Source organism: Quercus suber, unplaced genomic scaffold, assembly GCF_002906115.3.
Source record: "Quercus suber isolate HL8 unplaced genomic scaffold, Cork oak 2.0 scaffold_63, whole genome shotgun sequence".
Taxonomy (NCBI): domain Eukaryota; kingdom Viridiplantae; phylum Streptophyta; class Magnoliopsida; order Fagales; family Fagaceae; genus Quercus; species Quercus suber.
In genome coordinates this window covers 1,385,210-1,408,117 of record NW_027069528.1, presented here as the reverse complement: position 1 = coordinate 1,408,117, position 22,908 = coordinate 1,385,210, and the positions used below count along the sequence as shown (strand labels likewise).

General features: G+C 36.7%; 2 protein-coding genes and 1 long non-coding RNA gene across 4 annotated transcripts in view; all 3 read right to left on the bottom strand.

Moving 5' to 3' along the window:
• Positions 1 to 8,522: 8,522 nt before the first annotated feature.
• On the bottom strand, positions 8,523 to 9,233 carry LOC112006058 (uncharacterized). Its single transcript, XM_024038358.1, has one exon. The coding sequence runs from the start codon at positions 9,231 to 9,233 to the stop codon at positions 8,523 to 8,525; it is 711 nt and encodes a 236-aa protein (XP_023894126.1).
• Positions 9,234 to 13,345: 4,112 nt separating this feature from the next.
• LOC136067210 (uncharacterized) overlaps positions 13,346 to 22,908 on the bottom strand; it is a 29,941-nt gene continuing 20,378 nt past the window's right edge. For both annotated transcript variants that reach the window (XR_010628725.1, XR_010628724.1), the window contains 2 exons: positions 14,938 to 15,053; positions 13,346 to 14,271 (listed from right to left, as the gene is read on the bottom strand). This is a non-coding gene — a long non-coding RNA (uncharacterized LOC136067210). The remainder of the gene's footprint in view (positions 14,272 to 14,937; positions 15,054 to 22,908) is intronic.
• Positions 17,789 to 19,938, bottom strand: LOC112005982 (pentatricopeptide repeat-containing protein At1g12775, mitochondrial-like). The gene has a single exon (XM_024038279.2). The coding sequence runs from the start codon at positions 19,715 to 19,717 to the stop codon at positions 18,578 to 18,580; it is 1,140 nt and encodes a 379-aa protein (XP_023894047.1). The 5' UTR covers positions 19,718 to 19,938; the 3' UTR covers positions 17,789 to 18,577.

The following is a 22,908-nucleotide window of genomic DNA, read 5'->3' as shown; positions in this document are numbered from 1 at the left end:
AATATAAAAGTACTACGATTTTTAATGAAATTTTTTTCTAAGGCTAATCCATGGAGTGGAGGTTTGGCCCAAGCCTGAGCTAGCACATTGTGAATCCTATGCATCGGATAGAAAAACTGTTATTTTAGAGATTAGGGTTGTGTGTTGTTTTTAAAAAGAATAGTGTACTACCGCATCCTATAGTGAATAGTAAAATCCTTGCAACTTTGTGAACATTGACAAATTTCTGAACCACGTAAATATTATCTTGTATGGTTGTTTTCTTTAGCGCATATTTTTCTCTATTTTTTGCATCTCATATATGTGAAAATTTCATGAATATTTCCTTCAAATTTGGTCATTCTATTATGATCCATCACATTTTCACCCTTAACTTGCCTAAAAACATCGTTTTTATTTTTTTGTTTTATAGTTTTTGTGTGAGGTAATAGCAAGATTCTAATTGACATTGGTGGAATGAGCTCTTGATACCATTATAACATTCGACGGAGTAAATTGCAAGTGTTTATGCTTAAGGGGAAAATTTAGGAACGGCTTTAAACTTAGAGAATAAAAATATAATTTTAACCTTATAATATAATGGATTTTTGCACAAACTTTTACTAATTGAGAAATTACTCTAAGTGGATCATTTTGGAAGGGAAGTTTGGGTTTAAAGTAAGGTTTTTTGTTTTGTTTTGTTTTTGAGTTTAAAAGAGTAATGCTGGTCCGCTGGATAAGATGTGAACATGAGAAAAGAATATGGCCTTTTAATGGTTTTTTTTGCTAGGTAAGTACGAAAAATAAAACCCCAGAGCAATATGTTTCAAAAGAACTTGAGTGCCACTTGGCTATTAGGCCATTGGCATGGCCTTTAATGGTTTGATTCTTTATAATAAAGCATTGATGATGCAAACTTTTACTAATTGGGAAATGGGAATTTGTGATGGATTTGGTCAGTGGGATCTGATTAAACAACTTGAGGTGAGCAAGGTGCACTTGCTGTGATTCAAGCCTTGAATGACAACTCTACAGGTAGTGAGCTTGGCCATATTTTACAAGGAATTAGGCGTGTAAGTGAATCCTTTGAGCTCTGCACTTTTCAGTATGTAAATAGGGATTTCAATGTTGTGGCACATGAACTTGCACAGCTGGCTCGGAGAGAAGAATCTTCTTGCATGTGGCATGGGGTTTCCCCCCCTGCTGTGTTTTCGTTAGTCCACAATGACATAGTGTATCTGGCTTAATGCCATGTTCTGTTTGTTTCTATGTTGTACTCCTTTCTGGTTTTATGCTATAAATCTTCCGGTTCAAAAAAAAAAAACCTTGAGGTGAGAAAGGACTATGGACCCGCAAGGATGTGTGAAGCTGTTGCGGCGGCTAATGAAATAAATTATTTATTTTATTTTATGTAGAGCTGCTTGCTTTAGAGGGTGGCTTTATAAGCTATTCTTCCACTCAATATTCAGATTTTGAAGAATTTTTTTTAATAATTAAAAAAAACTCAAATTTGATATGTTAGTTCTACTGATTTTCTTGAATAGTTTGATACTTTAAAATAAAGCATCGACACAAACTATTCTTTTTGAGAAAAGAAGATGAACCATATCTTTTTTTGATAAGATGAACCCAAATTGGATTGACATTACACGTATTTCTCCGGAATTAAAATCTAAAAAGAAAAAAGAAAAATACAGCCAAATATTTTTTTTAAATAATTAGTTGTAGGGACTCAGTTTGGATTTGACCCTGAGTATGAATGAGTTTTCAGCCCAACAAGCCCAAACAATAAATTTATAGAGAGTGGGTTAAAGGTTTAGGCGCTGGTCGTCGTTCATCAAGCATGAACTCTTTTTTATAAAAAAGATACTTAGAATTTCTTTACAACTGGGGGGATGCTCCTCGGCCATGGCCGAGGAGCCCCTTATCTTTTCCTTCTTTTTTCCCCCCCTCCCCTTTTTACTTTACTTCCTTTTCTTATATAGTCTTCATCTTCCTATCTCCTTATTCCATCTGTTGATCATCTATTTGCTTCTCTTCTGGCCGTCCGTCCCATCAGAGGCCTTATCAGTACTCAAGTGGTTCACTCTGATCAACGTTGCCCTGCTAAGGGGTTATATCCCCATTAATGTGGCCAGAGGGGTTAGGTGAATGCATTAAATGCGAGGGTGACAACTTACTTTGGGTCTGGTTTTTCCCAAAAATCATCCTTGTCAAGCCGAGGATGAGGAGGTCCTCGGCGTGGATCCGGAAAAGAGTCTTTCCCTAATTTAGCCTTGAATGGTTAGTATTCCTCGGCGTGGGCCTTGGGCCTGCTACACGATGGGCCGAGGCTATCAGGCCCACGGGCCCCACAATAGCCCCTCAAAACCCTGCTGCACGTTCCCTCGGACGGGGAGGAGGGTTTTGATACCTGCGGGCCCTCTAGACGAGTCGCCCCACTTCAGTTCGTGTTAATGCTGGCGACTTTTCGACTGCCCGATGCACGTTTTTGGCGTTTCAAGACTTAATGTGTGCCCACATTAAATTTTGGCGGCACCACGTTTTCCACTTTCAACGGTATGATGGTAATTGTTCGGTGGGGATCTCCTGCTTTTATGGGCAAGCGGTTACATTTGGGGAACCTAAGGGGGAGTATAAGTACCTGTTTGAACCGCCTGGTTTCCTCATTTTTGCGCTTACAATTATTGATGCATATGATTTGAATCTGGTTCAACTTGCACACTACCTGAAGAGCATCGTCATACTTCTGTAAGTCTTCTTCTCCTAGTGACCCCAAATTTTCCTTGGTTCTATCCCTTTCTTTTCTTCTTCTGAAATTTTTAGTTGTCCTTGGGGGGATGGGTAAGTTTAAGAAGTTGGTTGAATCCGACGAGATGATGAACAAATTCATCATAGACTATGGGATACCCAATAATGTGAGTCTGAAGTACTGTGAAGAAGGGGAGTGGTACATTAGGAGGAGAGAGGGTGAAGTCGTGATCCCAATAGTTGCTTTCGTAGAGGGAGGGATGAGAATCCCTATGAGTCCAGTGACTCTCAATTACCTTAGGCATTTCCGCCTGGCTCTTACTCAGTGTGCCGTGAATGTATTTAGTATATTAGGGTGTGTAAATACCCTGAATGAGAAAATGGGGCTGAGACTGACTCACCACGATGTGAACTGGTGCTACAACCTTCATCACCTGAGGGGTAAGACGTACTCTATGAAGACAAGGGACGATAGGGTTCGTCTCATCTAGTGTCTTCCTGATTCCAATAAGGGGTTGACCCAGGATTTCCTCATAGTGTCGGGGGAGAGGCACAACGGTTTTCATTGCCCAACAGTAGAGGGGGAGCCAGGTAGGGTATCCGAAGTAAAAACAGCGAAAAGAGAAATCTTGATATTATTATTTCATAAATAAAAACAGTACAAATTACAATCAGAAGCTCAGGCAGACGTGTTTCACAAACAAATTTACAAGCTAATCCTACCAGCTATTTCTACAATCAGAGGCCCAGGTGGAGCCGCCCTAAAAAAGTTAGCCGGAGGGAAGTGTCAAGCCGTCCTTTTATTGGTATAAAGAGAATGGGAGAGCTTGACACAAAAAGCAGGGAAGGAGGAGGACCATCATGTTTCCAGGCCACCAACAACTCCCTTCTCGGCGCGGCGGAGCTGGAACAAAGAGAGGAGTAGATGCAGGGGCTCCGGGATACCTTCCCCCATGATGTTTCCTTGATTCTCTCGATCCTCACGAGTGTTGGCCGTTGGAGACGGCAACACTCGAGCACCGCCCATGAGATGAATTCGCACGTGTTCTTCGTCGGGGGTGCGCTCCGAGGAGAGACGTTAGGTACTCTAACAACATCCCTCCGGGCCACCTTGTATGGCGCCATTGGTGTTACGCCTAGATTCTGCCGCACCGGAAGCCTAGTGGGGGCTACGGCCATAACGGCTTTTGGCACGGATGTCCTCACACCCGCCCAAAGCCGCCTCATACTTGCCAATTCCAGTTACAATTCCGGCGAGGTTGTTAAAAAGGCTTGGGAAGCTGAAAGGATGTGTCTTTTCTGTTTGTGTTAGGAAGTTCATGGATTGTGGAGAAACCATCTCCTCACCTTATATAGGGGATGGGGGTTGGTGAGAATTAATTCATGCAGAGTTCGAAAAGAGAATTATCAGCTGGGCTAATAATGAAGCTACCAATTTCCAAGGAGGCCATAGACCGTTGGACTCATGTTAATTCACGAGGACATTAATGAAGGCGCGTTTCGCGCACCGAAGCGTCAAGCGCGGAACACGAACAGACAATGGGCGCTTCATAAATGAAAAAGATGGAGCCTCGAGCTGGAGGCGAGATCAACGCCACGTGTAAAGATCATAATCCGACCCAAGGAGGAATCATCTCCAGTAAAGCGGTCCGAGGACAAACCTCTATTTACAGAAAAATAGAAGTGGTAGACAGAACCAAGGTATTGCATGGTCCTCGGACCCAAGTCTATGGTAAAACTATTCACACCATTATACCTAGGTACTAGACAGAACCAAGGTATTGCATGGTCCTCGAACTCAAACCTATGGGGAAACTAGATACTTACAGAAAAATAGAAGTGGTAGACAGAACCAAGGTATTGCATGGTCCTCAGACCCAAGCCTATGGTAAAACTATTCACACCATTATACCTGGGTACTAGACAGAACCAAGGTATTGCATGGTTCTCGGACTCAAACCTATGGAGAAACTAGATACTTACAGAAAAATAGAAGTGGTAGACAAAACCAAGGTATTGCATGGTCCTCGAACCCAAGCCTATGGTAAAACTATTCACACCATTATACCTGGGTACTAGACAGAACCAAGGTATTGCATGGTCTTCGGACTCAAACCTATGGGGAAACTAGACACTTACAGAAAAATAGAAGTGGTAGACAGAACTAAGGTATTGCATGGTCCTCGGACCCAAGCCTATGATAAAACTATTCACACCATTATACCTGGGTACTAGACAGAACCAAGGTATTGCATGGTCCTCGGACTCAAACCTATGGGGAAACTAGATACTTACAGAAAAATATAAGTGGTAGACAGAATCAAGGTATTGCATGGTCCTCGGACCCAAGCCTATGGTAAAACTATTCACACCATTATACCTGGGTACTAGACAGAACCAAGGTATTGCATGATCAAAGGACCCAAACCTATGGAAAACTAGATACTTACAGAAAAATAGAAGTACTAAACAGAACCAAGGTATTGCATGGTCTTCGGACCCAAGCCTATGGAAAACTAGATACTTATAGAAAAATAGAAGTACTAGACAGAACCAAGGTATTGCATGGTCCTCGGACCCAAACCTATGGAAAACTAGATACTTATAGAAAAATAGAAGTACTAGGCATAACCAGGGTATTGCATGGTCCTCGGACTCGAACTCATGGAGAAAATAATTATCTGGAGAAAAACCAAAGCGTTACCTAGAGTCAAGCTATTATACGGTCTTTAGATTTATATTTGAAGGATAACAGATGGTTTCATGAGGCTAACTCCAGAATAGAATACGAATATTGAGCAGAATATTATAGTAAAGCAAATAAAAGAAAATATCATTAGTTGGAAGCAAAGTATTAAGTATTCAGTTCAAACGGAAAGTATACAACTTCCTTACAACGCCACTGAGGTAAGAAACAAAATGAGATAAAAGAGAAAATAAACAAAATTATCCTATGTCGTATACTAGTCTCCCTAACTCAGTAGGCAAATTAATTCGATAAGCAAATCAAAAGGCTTTAGCCAAGGCCTAAGGGCTTGGTCTCGAAAGGTCCGCCGAAGGCCTCGCCACGTCTTGTGGTATTTCCTGACCCTCGGTTATAACTCCCCCCAACGTTCTCTGGGGCTCAACCTCCTCGGGTGGTTGGTCAGTTAACGATATATCCTCGGCGGTCTTATCGTGACTCTCAACCGCTGGTAATGAGGACCCCTCCTCGGGAGCAGCAGGTGCAGCCTCGCGAATGGCAATAGGGTAATATACCCTGTCCTCCCTCCTAAGGTCAGATGAGGCATCAACCCCTGCTTGGTTGAGGGCTTTATGCCAGGTCTGAGAACAGTAATGCCTGCACACTGCAGGAATTTGAGCCCGAAGGGTGGCTTCAGTCTTAGCCACCCCATCTGCGAAAGCCTCCTCCTCTGCCTGTTCTACAGAGCGCTCAGCGTCTATTTTTGCAAATACCGCCTCGTCTTTGGCTCTCACAGCCTCATCCCTGGCATACTCGGCAACACCTTTCTCATGGATTGCCACGGTCAACTTTTCCTTCATATAGGCAATGTCCACTTTGGCAGTCTGTAGTTGACCCTCAACGTCTTGCAAGCGATTAGTTTGATCCTCAGCTTGCTTCCTGGCCACGGCTAGGTCGGAGACAGCAGTATCCCTGGCCTTCGTCATCTCCTCCAAATCCTCGGTCGCCTTTTTTAGGTCGGCCTCAGATCTCTTGAGGGTATTGGCAGCTTCCAAGAACTTGTCACACTCTTGCGCTAAGGCATTATTCTGGCCATCGACCTCCTCGTCTAACCTGAAAAGAGCCTGGATAGTCTGCCAATAAAAACAAGTAACTCCGTAAAGAGAAAGGAAGGTACTGAGCGACAAAATTTGAATAAAGTAAATAGGTGCTAAAGGACCCACCATGCCTAGATATTTCTTAAGGTCAAGGACAACCTCTAACCGACTCATATTTCTTAGCTCGGCCATGTCAGTGGGAAGAAGAAGAGATTTCTCCAGGGCCTCGGCTACGAGAGCCCCCTCGGCTCCTTGGGATTCCCGCATCGATGCGTTATCCATTAGGGGCTGATCATGGAGCATGGCAGCGGGTAGCCAGGCTTGAGCCTCGGACTGCTGGATGGCCTTCTTACCTTTCCGTTGACCACCGAGCTTCAGTTGCTTCGGAGGCCTGCGAAACCTACCCTCCTCGGGCGGGGAATAGGATTTGCTCTCATCCATTGGCTCCTTGCCCTTGGAAAGTCTCTTCCTTTTCGGGTCATGAGACTCGGTCTGAAGGTCTGATACTGTGGGGCAGAGGACAACCTGGTTTGCACAGTTAAAATCTGGGGCGGAGGTGCTAGGGGCTGGGGATGCGACTCTTTTGGTACACCCTTCTTGGAACCGCCTTCGTGCAGGTCAAGAAGATTGGTTTGGGGCTGTCTTTTTAAACCCATCTCAGCCTGAGTACCAACTCTTAGGGACCGGAGATCGGCTTCGGACAAATGAGGGTCTCCTAGATCACCAGAGGGATCCTCGGACTGATCAGCTAGGTTGAACACNAAATAGCTGGTAGGATTAGCTTGTAAATTTGTTTGTGAAACACGTCTGCCTGAGCCTCTGATTGTAATTTGTACTGTTTTTATTTATGAAATAATAATATCAAGATTTCTCTTTTCGCTGTCAAATCTTCTACCTTTTTTTTTTTTTTTTTTACTTCGCCAACCTACTGTAAAACGACCACTTAGAACAATCGCCTGGTGCGCCGGCCAGCACCCTAATCCTCCCCACAGACGGCGCCAATTGTAGGGATTCAGTTTGGATTTGACCCTGAATATGAATGGGTTTTCAGCCCAACAAGCCCAAACAATAAATTTATAGAGAATGGGTTAAAGGTTTAGGCGCTGGCCGTCATTCATCAAGTATGAACTCTTTTTTATAAAAAAGATACTTAGAGTTTCTTTACAACTGGGGGGATGCTCCTCGGCACATGGCCGAGGAGCCCCTTTTCTTTTCCTTCTTTTTTCCCCCCCCCTTTTACTTTACTTCCTTTTCTTATATAGTCTTCATCTTCCTATCTCCTTATTCCATCTGTTGATCATCTATTTGCTTCTTTTTTGGCCGTCCGTCCCATCAGAGACCTTATCAGTACTCAAGTGGTTCACTCTGATCAACGTTGCCCTGCTAAGGGGTTATATCCCCATTAATGCGGCTAGAGAGGTTAGGTGAATGCATTAAATGCGAGGGTGACAACTTACTTTGGGTCTGGTCTTTCCCAAAAATCATCCTTGTCAGGCCGAGGACGAGGAGGTCCTCGGCGTGGATCCGGAAAAGAGTCTTTCCCCAATTTAGCCTTGAATGGTCAGTATTCCTCGGCGTGGGCCTTGGGCCTGCTACACGATGGGCCGAGGCTATCAGGCCCACAGACCCCACATTAGTTTTTTAGAATTAGAATCCTGATAATATTCTAAAAAATAAAAATCCTAATAATAATTTTTTTATATATTATAATAATAATGAAGTACTTTTGTTAATCAACTGATTTTGAGAGATGCTACATCCACAACATTTTTACAATAAAATATAGGTGGTTAGTTATTATTAGTTAATATAGAAAGATAACTCTAATTACTCTACACTTGGTTAATATATGTATTTATGATTAATAATTGTGAGTTAAGAGTTAATATTCATGTGTAAAGTATGAGCTAGCAACTGTTAGATTAAATCTTTCTTTAATGTTCATTGTAATGGATTAGGTTAACGCATAGATTTCTTTTTTTTTTTTTTTTTTTTTCAAGAGTAAAACATCCTCAAAATTCATTAAATGGAAGTAGAGTCAAAATACAACGCCTCCACAGTTGGGGGAGGGGAATCTTCAATCCAAAAAACCTCATTAATACATCTTTGGCATACCTAGCTAATGCATGAGCTACAGTGTTGGCGCTTCGTATAACATATTGTACTTGCGACCATCGAAGCCCATTGAGCATGCAGACCACATCTTGGAGTATGTGACCCCACCGAGATGACAAGCCTTTCCTCAACCTTAGAGCAGTCATGATTGATTGGTTATTTCCTTCAATAACCAATTCTGTAAAACCACACTCCACTGCAAATTCCATGGTACGGTGGCATGCTAGGATCTCTACTTCGTCATTGCATGTCACTGGAGGACCCTTTGCCGATAGAGATGCCATGACTTCCCCTCTGTCATTGCGAATAATGGCACGAACCCCAGTGGCTCCGAGTTCCTTAAAAATCGAAGTGTCAAAATTTAGTTTAAACCAAGAGAAGGGAGGTGGCCTCCAACTCATCGGATTGGATGTAGTTGAAGGTATGGAGAGCTGAGTGTTAGATCGCCTAAACTCCTCTGTAAAATCTTGTGCTCTTTTATTTAAAACCCTAGGAGCCTGCAGCTGCTTCCCTTGAATCATGACATTTCGTTGGTGCCAAATAATCCAAGCGTGAACTAAGAAATGGTCTAGCTCTTCAGGAGGCAACCTATTGATCAACTCATCCATCAGTAAAGCATGTTAGCTTGGCCTCCAGGGCACTTTTGCAGGCGTGCCGAGCATCCTGCCCACACATCTTGTGCCACTCCACAATTCCACAAAGCATGGATTCCAGGTTAACGAGTAGATTTCAACTCAAGTTTGTCACTAAACGTCCTATTCAATTCCTTAAAAAGTTTATGTATAAGTAATCTTTTGGATTTTCTAAGTTTAGAACTTTAGATTATTGAAGATTTCAACTTAACCATTGAATTTATAATTGACAATTGACATCCATATATGTAAAGTGTGTGATGAGCTCAATGATGGATAGCTTTTTCTCTAACGAGTTGAGAGATTTTTCTTCTATAAAAAAAAAAAAAAAAAGTTGAAGAGTTGAAATGAGTAGATTCCAACTCATGCTAGTTTAAAAATTTTCTATTCAATTGCTTTATTTTAACATGGAAGAAATTGTTTAAATGAAATTTCACATGTTTATGCACTAATTAATGGAACTGCCCCAAGTGCTTTCTTGATAGTAAAAATTCAAAAAAAAAAATTATCCTTTAATTCAAAAATCTAACAAACTCTTATTATTTCAAACAAAAAAGATAACAAATTTTCACTTTCAAATCTCAATTAACAAATTTCTATTAATAAAAATCCCAATATTATAAAAAGAGAATATATGTGAAAATCAATTAAAGCTTATAAAGATAATTGGAAAGATAATCTATAGGGTTTCTAACTTATCTCCTCAAGCAGCCATTGTAACAACCAAATACTTTGTTATGAATTCAAACTTTTTTCTCCTTAATCTCGAAAACCAAAATTTTAATGTTATTATCATTTTCCACTATAAAAAAGTTGACAAATTTATAGTAACTGTAGCATAAATTTTTTTGGGTGAAAATTCAGTCATTACTCATTAGTCAAAAACGGTCATTTTTTATTTTAGATTCAATTACTATCTCTTTTCTGCTCTATTTTCAGTCCACATAGTAGGATACTTAGATGAAGGGTAAGATTCAAAATTGGTTTTTATATAGAGATTCAAACAAAATAAACTATGGTTCAAGGGTTTTTTAAATGATAGTTTTTTTATAATGTAACTAATGAAATATCTAAAATTAAAAAATAAAAAAGATTATATCAAAAATCTCAATAAGACACATACAATAATTAGACAAAATTTACTTTTAGTTACCTCCAATATTTCAAATTAACATATATATATAGATATTATAAGTAAAAATTCTAATTTTTTTTTCTTAAATATATAGTCAATATAAATTTTTTTATTTTATTTTTTAGTTTGGTAAGCATGTTTAAGTACAACTGTAATCACATAAAAATGAAAAAATAAACACGATTTTGCCATTTTGGGATCTGAAGGAAAGGAAATGCAATTTTAAGTTAGAAAAAAAGAAAAAGAAAAAGTAAAATAGTTCAAGTGCAAAAGTATTGGACCCTAAACCTAAAGAAACTAACAAGAAATTCTTATATAATTATAATTTAGACTCATGTGTAGATTAAAGTGAAAGCGACATTTATGTGATTTTTAGATTCATAGTAGTTTCATGGGACTTTATCTATCAAAGAATCATGAATTTATTGCTGGTTAAAAATAATGATGAATGTCAATAAAGTCACAAAATAATGTTCACTTTTAAATGGTTTAAAATGCACTCAAATATTAACCACAATGATTTAATGAAATTTTCAATATTAGGGTTAAATAAAAATAATAATAAATTTCAAACACTGAAATTTTAGATTATATTTAAAATGTAAACACAATCCAAACTAAAATGATAATTAAGAGTGATGTTGCAGTTGATTGATAATGTGACCTCATCCACGAACATGAAGGAACGTGACCATAAAGAGTCGCCAGAGGTGTTTTTGATACCTAAGTTAGCTTAGAACACAAAAGATTAATGAGGAGAAGGGGAGATTAATGGCCCCATATATATATATATAACTTTAGCATCACTTTTTATAAGTAAAATTTACAGTAATTATAGCATCATTTTTGTTTAGAAACAATAGTTATAACACATAAAACAACTTTTGTCTAAATATAACCTTATCAGTTATTCAGTTATTACTTATTAGTTAAAAAGAGTCATTTTTGTCTTTGGATTCAATTTCTCTCTCTTTTCTTCTCTATTTTCGGGCCACATATATAGAATACCTAGATGAAGGGTAAGATTCAAATTAGGTTTTAGTTATTTAGTTAGATAAACAAATTATGTTCATTTAAAAAAAAAAAAAAAAAACCGTAGGGATTTCAGAGCTTGCTGTTTGAGTGTGTCAAATGTGAAGTCATTTTCTCTAAAAAAAAAAATGTAATTTCTTTTCTCAAAATCTAACAGAAAAAAAAAAATTCAAAAATAAACAAATGTTTAAAACAATATTTTACCACTGAAATATCTCTTCACAATTATTTAAACTAATATTTTCACCTCTAAATTTACAAATCTTTTTGAAAAATTGCACTCAAAATAATTTTTTATTGATCTGAAAAGTGTTGGTTACACTAACTAAGTACTCCCATTCTTTCCTCAAAAAAAAAAAAAAAAAAGTACTCTCATTCATTACTATAATTATAATTATAATAAATTATTAAAGTTGTTTTGCTATAATTATTAAGGTTGTTTACCTTATAGTAAATTCTTTTTTAATAGTGACATATATGTCTCAAGTTCTTATTTTTTAATAGAGACATATATGACTCAAATTCTACTATCATTTCAAGTAATTAAAAATAAAATAAATTATAAAAGAATGTCTCAATATGTTGGTAATACTGGGGAGACTTTCAATAAAGAATGTCTCAATATGTTGGCTCATGCATTGGTAACATTTTCAATAAAGACGTTTATGACTCAAATCTCTGCCCTAGTACTGTATTACATTAAATGAATTATTACTCCTAGAAAATACCACAATGTACAGATACCAACTTTTAGGCCTTTAGCACCGCACTAATGGCATGTTTGGATGTTTAAAAAAGGAGGGGGAGTAGAGTAGAGGGAGGGAGAGTAATGCAATTACCTTGTTTGGAAGTTTTTTAAAGAATGAAAGGGAGGGATTTGGAGGAGTTTGGAGGGGATTGGACTCCCTCTATCCCCCTAATTTTAATTCCCCAAAATTGGAGAGATTTAGAAGGAGAGTAGAGTACATAAACTATTGACCAAGTAAATTACCTAATTTACCCTTATTATATTAACAAAATTATTCAAGGAGAATGACTAATTACTCCCTTCCTCCTTGCTAATTTTAAAAACATCCAAATAAGGTGGAGGTGAATCATTCTCCTCTACTCTCCTCCCCACTACTCCCCTTCCCTCTACTCTCCTCTACTCTCCTCCCTCTTTAAACTTCCAAACAAGCCATAAAAGAAAGGGAACAGTGAAAAATGAGTCATCTTCCTAAACATCAACTCACATGATGGTTGCAAGGAGATAGAAAGAATGATCAAAGGCAACAAATCAAATGGAAAACAGAGTCCTTAGTTGAAGACATTCCAAGTAAGCTGTGCGGCAAGAATCCCAACAATTTGCCAATCTTGCCTCAAATAATTTCATGAACATATTTGGGTCTGAAATGACTATGTTGCTGGTTAGAACTTTATGTTATTATCTTCACATAAACTTTTCTTTTTTGTTGTATCAAAAAAATAGTTGTCCAAAAAACAAAGTCGTTGAAGAAAAAAAACGTGATACCCTCTATTCCAAACAATGACAGACCTACCACCCTTAACTGTAAAGCATGCCCTGTTACAAAGAATGTTCCAACTTACCAGATTACAGAACCTGTCAAACAAACGAATTGGGAACAGGTTCCATGAATATGGGAAAGAACATGCCTCTGCCTCATATAAGAACCTGTATCCAGACTTGATTTTATTCTGAAATACTTTCCAACCACACAATGGAGATTCTTGCATGATTGAAATTGGATAGTGTGAAACCTGGTCTACTTTGAATCAGAAACCTCCATACAGTTGCCATACACTGCTGCAGCTTTCTTTTAATTTTTCTGTACAATTAGTTTACGCTCAAATGTGTGTGTGTGTGTATATATATAGATAGATAGATAGATAGATAGATAGATAGATATAATCCGTTTCAATCTACCAAGAAAAAACATATCATTACATATCATTTCCTGCAGCAACTTTGCACCCCAGAGGACAGCAGTGGAAATCATAAATGAGATTTCATTGTGATAGTGAAAATGAATCACTAAATGAGATCTGATATGCTCAAGTGAAAGTATGCTGTTTACAAAATAAGTCCATCTAAATTCTGCACTAACTAATTCAAGCAACAAATACAACCATCCCTCATAGAAATATTCATGATACTTTGCTATGGTATAAACTGCATGAATCAAGTTAACATCATACAGCACAATGGTTGTGCAAACATAGTTTCAGACATCAGTTGCTAAGTTCCCTTTTTATTTATTTGTTTATAAGTAAATGATTTTAATCCAAATAAGTACCTCATTAATAATACGAAACACTAGATAGCCTAAAGAATTGCAACCAAAGAATTAGATAGCCTAATAATGTTAATTTTATTCCATTAAAGTGAATTGCGAAACTGATGACAAATCAAAATCTAGACTAAATAACAAGATTTGCACCACCCCACATCTGTTATAAATAGCTCGTTTGACAAAGTTACTCTTGTAGATAAGTAATGATATGGCAGCTTCACATGCACCTCCTGCATTCAATTCACTAAAACTCCTTTTCTTTAATGAAGAGGGAGAATTCTCCTTTTCTTTGTTTTCATTAGCCCATTCTTTTCCTTTTCCTTTTTCTTTTTCATTCTCAATTTCTTTATTAGTATGGTCAAGTTTTCATTCTCAATTTTTTTCTTTTTGTATGGTACTTTACTTTCAAGAAATCAAGTACTGGGAAACAATGGAGGTTCCCAGCCACTCAATCAAGAAAAACCTTTTCAACCATCTCACTAATTTCCTTCCCCAGACCATTACTGTCCAAAATTAGCTCCAAACTGATTTAGAAGCTTTCTCCAGCACTGGAGCTCTGTATGAAATCGATACAAAATTATAAGTTACAGAAGCTTCAGTAGTCACAAGTGCCATAAAATTAGTATTGTCACACATTGGAAGCCCCTTCTAAACCATGACATTGTAACAAACCACACATGCTGGCAATGTGAGATGTTCTTACAAATCCACTTAGAGATCCCAGGTTCAGAGTAAAAAATGTGGCAATGGACAAAGAAAGCTCTATCCTCATGTGCATTACTAAAGTTTAACAGAGAGTTGATTTAAGCTTTGAACCACCTAAGGTATGTACATACAGGGTATCTACCCACATGGATTCAGCCCACATAGAGGGTATCTGCCCAAAATTGCTAAACCCACGTTCAAGTTTCATTCATTATTTTCATATCTCCATCCACATTAATCATCAAAATTGGTTACACTGGATTGGTCATCTTATTAATTTTTGACAAAGTCAAGGAAATTTCATGGTACTGAAAACTTGTCACTATTTAACATTTGATACTACTAAGATAACTCTTAAGATAATGACAATTGTCCAACAGATGACCAAAGCCTTTTCACAACCACATAAAAGCTATGAGTTTTCCAAAAAGTAAGTGAATGCCTTTAGTGTGCAACTGGGAGGCTATTTCTACCTCTAAAGACAAATGAAAAAAGGACAAAAAACACTAAAACTTACTCAAGTTCCTGCCTTAGCGCATCAAACAACTCTCTTTTGGTTTGTTTCTCTGCCCCAGGGGTGTTAAGAACTTTACTCTGTTCAGCCATTTTAATGGTAGTATTCTTAAGCTCTTCCTGCAAAAACAAAGAGCATGGACATACAAAAATTTCACATTAAAATCAAAACAAACCAGTACTTCCTTAAGCATTGATATCTTTGACAACTATTGATTTTAACTTTTTCCACTACTTCCATTCCTCCCTTTCTAATTACAGAATTAAGCAAAGGAAAGAATACTTGTGCTAGAACTTGCTTATGAAATCCAAGAATTGCACTCACATAGGCGGCATCAAACTCATCAAGTCACAACACGTCCCTAAGACTAAAAGAATTGTATAAACACGGACAACTAGTTGGCCTAATGAAATTCAACGGGAGCTAGCAACATGAACCCAAAATTTTAAAAAATTCACCAATAAATTTTTAAACTTGATTCTTCTAAACATCTGGATAAGCAACCCACTTTAGTCTACCAGTACTGTTGACAATTCAATAAAAAATATAGTACATCCCCACAAATTCTTACTGTAGAGTGCAAACCACACAAATTGCAATGTGGTTCAAGAATTAGAATTGGTGATACCGACACTAGGACTTATACTAAGAACTAGCTGGTATCAACAAAATTTACATAAATACATACATAAGCTGTATATATAAAACCTCACTAATAAAAAAGATAGGCACATACTTATAAACAAGGGAACTTTTTGTTACAAACAACAAAGTCTCTGCACTAAATATTGGGAGGGTTCTATTATCAAAACTCATATGTAACAGACAGCTCCATCATGTGCATGTGTGCTTATATAGATGGACCTTTGATATCATTAAGTGTTATGTATATCACTTGCCCTCTCTCTCTCTCTCTCTCTCTCTCTCACACACACACACACACACACACACTAGTATATGCCAGCCACTCATGAGTAACAAGTAAAAATTAGTGTTTCTCTTTTGTGATTTTGTGTCTAGCGAAACAAAGGCAGTGTTTGTGTTTATAAGAGAAAAGTTGACGATAAAGATCCGCTCCAAACATGTTTAGATATTTTCTAAATAAAATTACGTGACAAAATGACATATTCACAGTTCCTTCTATAGTTATATAGCATGTTGAAAAAAGATATCTCCACATATGTTTAAAATCAAACTTTTTTCATGACAAAAATTTTAGATTCATAAAAATTTTAAAACTTTTTTCACTTTATGAGATGATAAGTTGCGATTAGAGTTCTTTGATGTACAATCTGACACTAACAAAATACTTTGTCAGCTCATACATTTCACAAGGCCTTGATTTAGCTTCCCTTTTATAGATTATTGTTGCCTATCAAAGGCTTCCCTGCAAGTGCAAAAACAAAATTATGCAGCAGATTGGGACAGCCTCAACATTGATGAGCATTCACTAAAAATCAGATTTGTACCAGAAACACCACAAGTTTTATAACTTCCCCTGCAAAAATGAATGAAAAATCAAGATATTCCTTACAATTATCATTACCCCCATTAGTCAGTTTTCCTCCACTGCTGTAGGGATGGAGGTGAAGTACAATATTTATGATAATGATCTCCAAGCCAAAATACAAGGCTCAAGCGTAGTATAATTTTTTTTTTCCTTCTTGCAGATCTAATAAGTAGTGCCTTTTGTACAAATATTCCAAACAAATTAATAGATTTCTCTTTAACTATTGAACCTCCACAACCTTAACCATTTTCACTCAATACTATCCCCAAACATGGTTTGGTTTTAACCTCCCTCAGTCAATTGTCTACAGAAGAGGAAATAACTGAAGAATTCATAGTTCATACTATTACTATCATTTTCTAGAATAAGGACAGATTGGCATATCTACAAGGCAATTCTAGACTTTCTTACCTTAAAAAAAAAAAAAAAATCTTCAAGATTTCCCATACACTTTAACATTGGTAGGTCCCATTAATCATTAGCCAATATGTTGATATGATTACAGTACAAAGTAAAACAATAAATTTTCTCCATTGTATAGATGGCTTTATCCCAAAGGGAGGGAGGCATGAAGCAACCAAAGCGCCAAACTAATTATTATTTGTTTCACTACTGCTGTATGATATAAAAATAAATAAAATTACTAATGATGGCATTCTTACTTTAAAACTATTATCGTATGTATCCTCAAATGAATAAAGTTTCAAGAACCCCTAGTAACACTCAAATAGTGGTAAGTGCAAACAGGACAGGAATCAAAATTAGTAAGGGTTGACACAAACTTCATCTAGCATTTTGACAAAAGGAAACTAAAAGATATGAAAGTGAAACAAAAAGTATCTTAAACTGATTGATATTGCCTAGGTCTAACAACTCAATCCATAGTTGTTTTAAAACAATAGTTTAACTTGCAAGCACCCATGACGTGTTTTAAGACTAAATTTGATCAGCTAATTACAATTGGATTACTTTTGTAAAATTGAAACTGATTCAAGATATAATTTGGTCCAGAACCTAATCGCTAAGCATTTAAGAATTTTGGGGCTGGTTTGGGGAGAGAAGGATACCAATTGAAGGTTTGACATTTAGGCTATATTTGAATTGGAATACTAGTTTTTATGATTGGAAAACTTTGAATAATGGTTGGAACATAGTCTAGCTAACTAGTACAAGAAATAAGATCTATGAATCTAGTCTCAAACTAGGACTCTTGAGTATCCACCTAAGAGGGCAGTATAATACACCCAATGGCTAGTCAAAAGGTTTAGCAACAACATGCGTGCACAAGAAAATTGCAACAAAAGATTGAACAGTAAAAGGAATAAACAATCTTGGGCACATAAATGAAAAGAAATACCATCTCGTAAGAAGTATAGAATTTTACTCAAAGCAAATATACCACTCACATAATGACTAGTGATAGGTTAAAATATAAAAGTTGTCTTTGATCTTGAGAAACTAAATAACCTTCACCCAGACTTTGGAAGCAACTCTCGAATATTTTCATCTACTTGATTAGATGATAGCAAGTCAATAAACAAGGCAGCAGTTGTTGCGTTTGCTGAAAATCCCTTGTCAACCATCATTTTGAGATATTTCATTGCCTTTGTTGTGTCACCATGTTGCAATAACCCTTGGATTAATGTGTTATATGTGTGCTCGTTAGGTGAACAACCATTGCCTTCCATTTTCTCAAGCAGCTCAATCGCTTCATCAATTAGCTCCTCTTTGCAAAACCCTTTGACCATTATAGTGTAAGTTCGAACATTAGGTTGCAATCCTTTTGCAAGAAGACTACTTAAGATTTCTCTTGCAGTCGTAAATTCCCCAACATTGCAGAAACCATCAATCAAGATGCTGTAAATCACAATATCACAGTCTAGCATTTTGTCTTCCATCTCCTGAAACAATGCCACTGCCTCAGCAATTCGTCTATTCTTGCAAAATCCATCTAACAAGATGGCGTAGGTCTGGCAATCTGGATGTTGGCCACAAGCTCGCATTGTATTGAATAGCTCTAGTGCAGTTTGGACTCTCCCCACTCGAAAAAACCCACCTAGAAGAGTGTTGTAATTCACTACATCAGGAATCATTCCCTTGTTGGACATTTCATGGAACAAACGCATTGCCTCATCAATTTTTTTTACTTTTGCAATATCCATTGATCAATATGTTATAGCTAAACATATCAGGTGAAAAACCCTTCTCAACCATCATATTAAATGCCTTAACTGCCTCATCCATTTGGTTTTGCAAACAATAACCATCAATCAAAGAATTGTAAGTGACTTTGTTAGGCTCAATGCCTCTTTGAATCATCACATCAAAAACTTCTTTTGCCTCAGTCAACATCCCTTCCTTGCAAAGTGTGTCCACCAATATGCTAAATGTTTGTACATCTGGCATGACCTTCCTTTGCACCATCTCATTCAACAAAGTAGACGCCTCCCTCCAGCGGCCAAAATTGCATAGTCCTTGAATTACGCAATTGTAAGTGACAACATCTGGCTGAATACCTTTACTCATCATTTCAGAAAAAAGGTTCAAAGCCTCAGTTACCAATCTGTCCTTACATAAACTGTCAATGATCATGCTGTAGAGCACCGCATTTTGTGCAAAATTCCTTTTTTCAAGCTTCCTGAGCAACCTAATAGCCACACCAGTCTGGCCAATCTTACACAGACCGTTTACTATTGTTCCACAAGTAATCACATCAGGTTCATACCCTTTATTCTCCATTTCTTCTACCAGCCTAACAGCTCCAGCAATGTTACCTCTAAGACAAAGCCCCTTGACAAGAGTGGTTAGAGTTATACAGTTTGGTTGATAGCCAAGTTTCAAAATCGTTGCTAAGACAGAGAATCCAAAATCGACCCGGCTCATATGGCAGTAGCAATTAATCAAAACAGTGAGAGTATAAACATTGGGCGAGATTCTGAATGATTCCAATCGTTTAATTAGAGCAACGACTACAGAGTAATGCTTCATTCTTGCAACCGCACCCAACAATAGAGTAAAATCGACAATGGAAGGCAAAGGGTGCATGTGAAGCATTGTATCAAACAGACCTAAGGCATGATCAAGATTCTTAAAGGTTCGAGATTTGCAGTGATCTCTCACAGATTTCAACAACTGATTCCGATTCTGACATGGGGTTTTCGCATTTTCTCTAATAGTAGAACAATAATGAGAAGTAAAAGCACGAAATGGAAGGCTTACTCTAATAATCAAACGATTGCATATAAAAAGAAGAGAGGATGTTGATTTACCCATTTCACAATGACGACACAAAGTCTCAGCGTCCAACTCGGGTGGGTCGGGTTTGGTTTCGGCTTAACTTCGGAACTTCAAAAATCGAAAGGAGAAATCATGGTGGAGTGGCAGATCGGAGGGCGAAGCAGTGAGTACGACTGGATGAGAATGATTTGTATTTTTGAGATAACTGGAAACTCGTTCAGAACCTTTTTGATCTCCAAAAAAAAACAATAAAAAATTGTAAGGTTAGACATGTTTTGTTTTACTGCACGTGTCCTATCTAAATTTTATTGAGATTTCTGTTCGTGTTGTGCAAAAAATAAAGAGTACAATATAAAATAAATAAATAAAACTGTAAAAATCCCGATAAAGAAAAAAAGAAAAAAAAAAAAGAAAAAAGAAAGAAAGAGTAAAGCTATGTGTTTATTAAAAATAAAAACTAAAATTAAAAATTAAAAAAGTGAGAGGGTAAAATTCATTTATGATTTGAAAAATGTTTAACTCTTCAACTAGGTGTAATTTGAACTTATATAATTAAAGTTAAAACTGAAAGCAAATTTAAAAGTAAATATTTTTTAATTATCAAATGGGGTAGGCTAGTCCTAGCAACTAGAAGTCTCATTTAAGCTCATGTAAGGTATATATATTGCCCTACTTCATTATTATCAAAAAGATGAATATTTTATAATTTATTTATTTGGTGTGTTTACTGTCATGTTCACTAGTCTCTTTATTGAGAAGCTATAATAGTAAGACATATTAATAAGTTGAAGCTTGAAACTTGTGAGTTGGTATATGTTTTAAGTACTAAGCTGTGAAAGATGTGGGGTTCAAGTGATAAGTTTAATTGTAATAATATCTTTTGTGGTATTTTATGTTTGTGGCTCAAACCACATTTCCTCCTATCCACTATTTACCAATAATTTTTTTTTTTTTTATCTTGAAAGGAGACTGTGAATAATTTGTATTTATGTAAAATTATAAATTTGTGCATTAGTATATTCTTTTATAGCTAGCGTTTTTAACCAACTTTAATTGAAACTTTTCACCCAAAATGACTGCATACAGTTTGAGGGAAAAATGTGTTAGGTTCTAAAAGTTTAGAACAATTGGCAAACCGTGAACACAAACTTGTTTAGATATAGATCCTAGAGTCTATATGTATTATTAGACAATGCTCAAGGTGATATAAGTTAAGATTCAAGAATATACAAGTTGCGGAAAGAAGAGTTTAGAAACTGTTTGGTGCGACCGATCGAAAGACAGGCGCAGAATTTTAAGTTCGACATAGCAGTTCAAGTTCATTAAGGATTAGGGTTTCAGATCTATTTCTTCTAGTATATAAAGAAAACCCTAAGTACGTTTTTAAAAGGCTTTTCAAAGAGAGAAGATTGTGCCTCTTTTGCATCTAGGGTTTTGTACCCAGAAAGCTCCCTCATATCTTCTACTAGTGTTATTCTTTGAAGAATCTCAAGATTCGGTATTGTAGAAGTTGCTGCCTTCTCTAGTCATTAAAGGTGCTGATGATGTAAACCTTCAAGGGTGGTCTTGGAATCACAAATATGAGAGTTTGTGTTGATAAACTTTTGAGTGGAGTCTTAAAGTCACAAGTGTGGGTCCTTATGTTGCAAAGGCCTAATAGAGAAGGAGTCCGTGGATTTAGAACTTGTACATGATCATGTCAGTAAGTTCTACATGTGGTAGCAATATGATGTTAGTAGTCTAAGTTTTATTGTAAACTTTGATTCCCTATAGTGGATTTGTTTTTTACCTTGAGGATAGTTAGGTTAAATCCTCTCTAGATTTTTTAATGGTTTGGTTTTCCTGGATGTTCATATAATTGTGTTCTTTATTTTCCGCTACTTTACATGATATGACTTTATTGTTTTAACCTAGATCTGAATAATAAACCTAAGTATTCACTTGGTTAATTAATTAGGTTAAACAATCTAGTTTACATGGATCTAAAACCTAACAATATGTATTTATTTTGTTGTTGAATATCATTTAAATAATATTTATTTAATTTTCTATATTATACTTTTTTTTAATTGAAGCCACTTTTCATACTTTTTGAAGTACAAAATTACTAGTTAATATTTTTTTTTTGGAAACTAATTAATATTTTATATTTAAGTTTTGTTAACATCTACTTTTCAATTGATAATATAATTAAGGTCACCGTTCATAAATTATTAAAAAATTATTATAAGATGTCATTGTCATTCTTTTTTAATAATTACGGTCACCTTCCAAGTATTTCACCTGCCAACTTTGCTATTCCATACTTCTCAATGTTGGGTTACTTCAGAATTTTAGCAGCAAAATAAAAGTCAATTCAGAGGGTTTTATTTTAATTAAAAAAAAAATATATATATATATTTCCTTGCAAATGGTGTCCACCAATATGCTAAATGTTTGTACATCCGGCATGACCTTCCTTTGCACCATCTCATTCAACAAAGTAGACGCCTCCCTCCACCGGCCAAAATTGCATAGTCTTGAATTATGCAATTGTAAGTGACAACATTTGGCTGAATGCCTTTACTCATCATTTCAGAAAAAAGGTTCAAAGCCTCAGTTACCAATTTGTCCTTACATAAACTGTCAATGATCGTGCTATACAGCACCACATCTTGTGCAAAATTCCTTTTTTCAATCTTCCTGAGCAACCTAATAGCCACACCAGTCTGGCCAATCTTACACAGACCGTTTACTATTGTTCCACAAGTAATCACATCAGGTTCATACCCTTTATTCTCCATTTCTTCTACCAGCCTAACAGCTCCAGCAATGTTACCTCTAAGACAAAGCCCTTGACAAGAGTGGTTAGAGTTATACAGTTTGGTTGATATCCAAGTTTCAAAATTGTTGCTATGATAGAGAAACCAAAATTGACCCGGTTTCAGATGGCAGTAGCAATTAATCAAAACATTGAGAGTATAAACATCGGGAGAGATTCCGAATGATTCCATTCGTTGAATTAGAGTAATGACTACAGAGTAATGCTTCATTCTTGCAACCGCACCCAACAATTGAGTAAATCGACAATGGAAGGCAAAGGGTGCATGTGAAGCATTGTATCAAACAGACCTAAGGCATGATCAAGATTCTTAAAGGTTCGAGATTTGCAGTGATCTCTCACAGATTTCAACAACTGATTCCGATTCTGACATGGGTTTTCGCATTTTCTCTAATAGTAGAACAAT

What these genes read in the sequence shown, in the direction of transcription:
- LOC112006058 (XM_024038358.1), bottom strand. Translation starts at nt 9,233, where the DNA reads ATGGATGAGTTGATCAATAGGTTGCCTCCTGAAGAGCTAGACCATTTC.
- LOC112005982 (XM_024038279.2), bottom strand. Translation starts at nt 19,717, where the DNA reads ATGGGTAAATCAACATCCTCTCTTCTTTTTATATGCAATCGTTTGATT.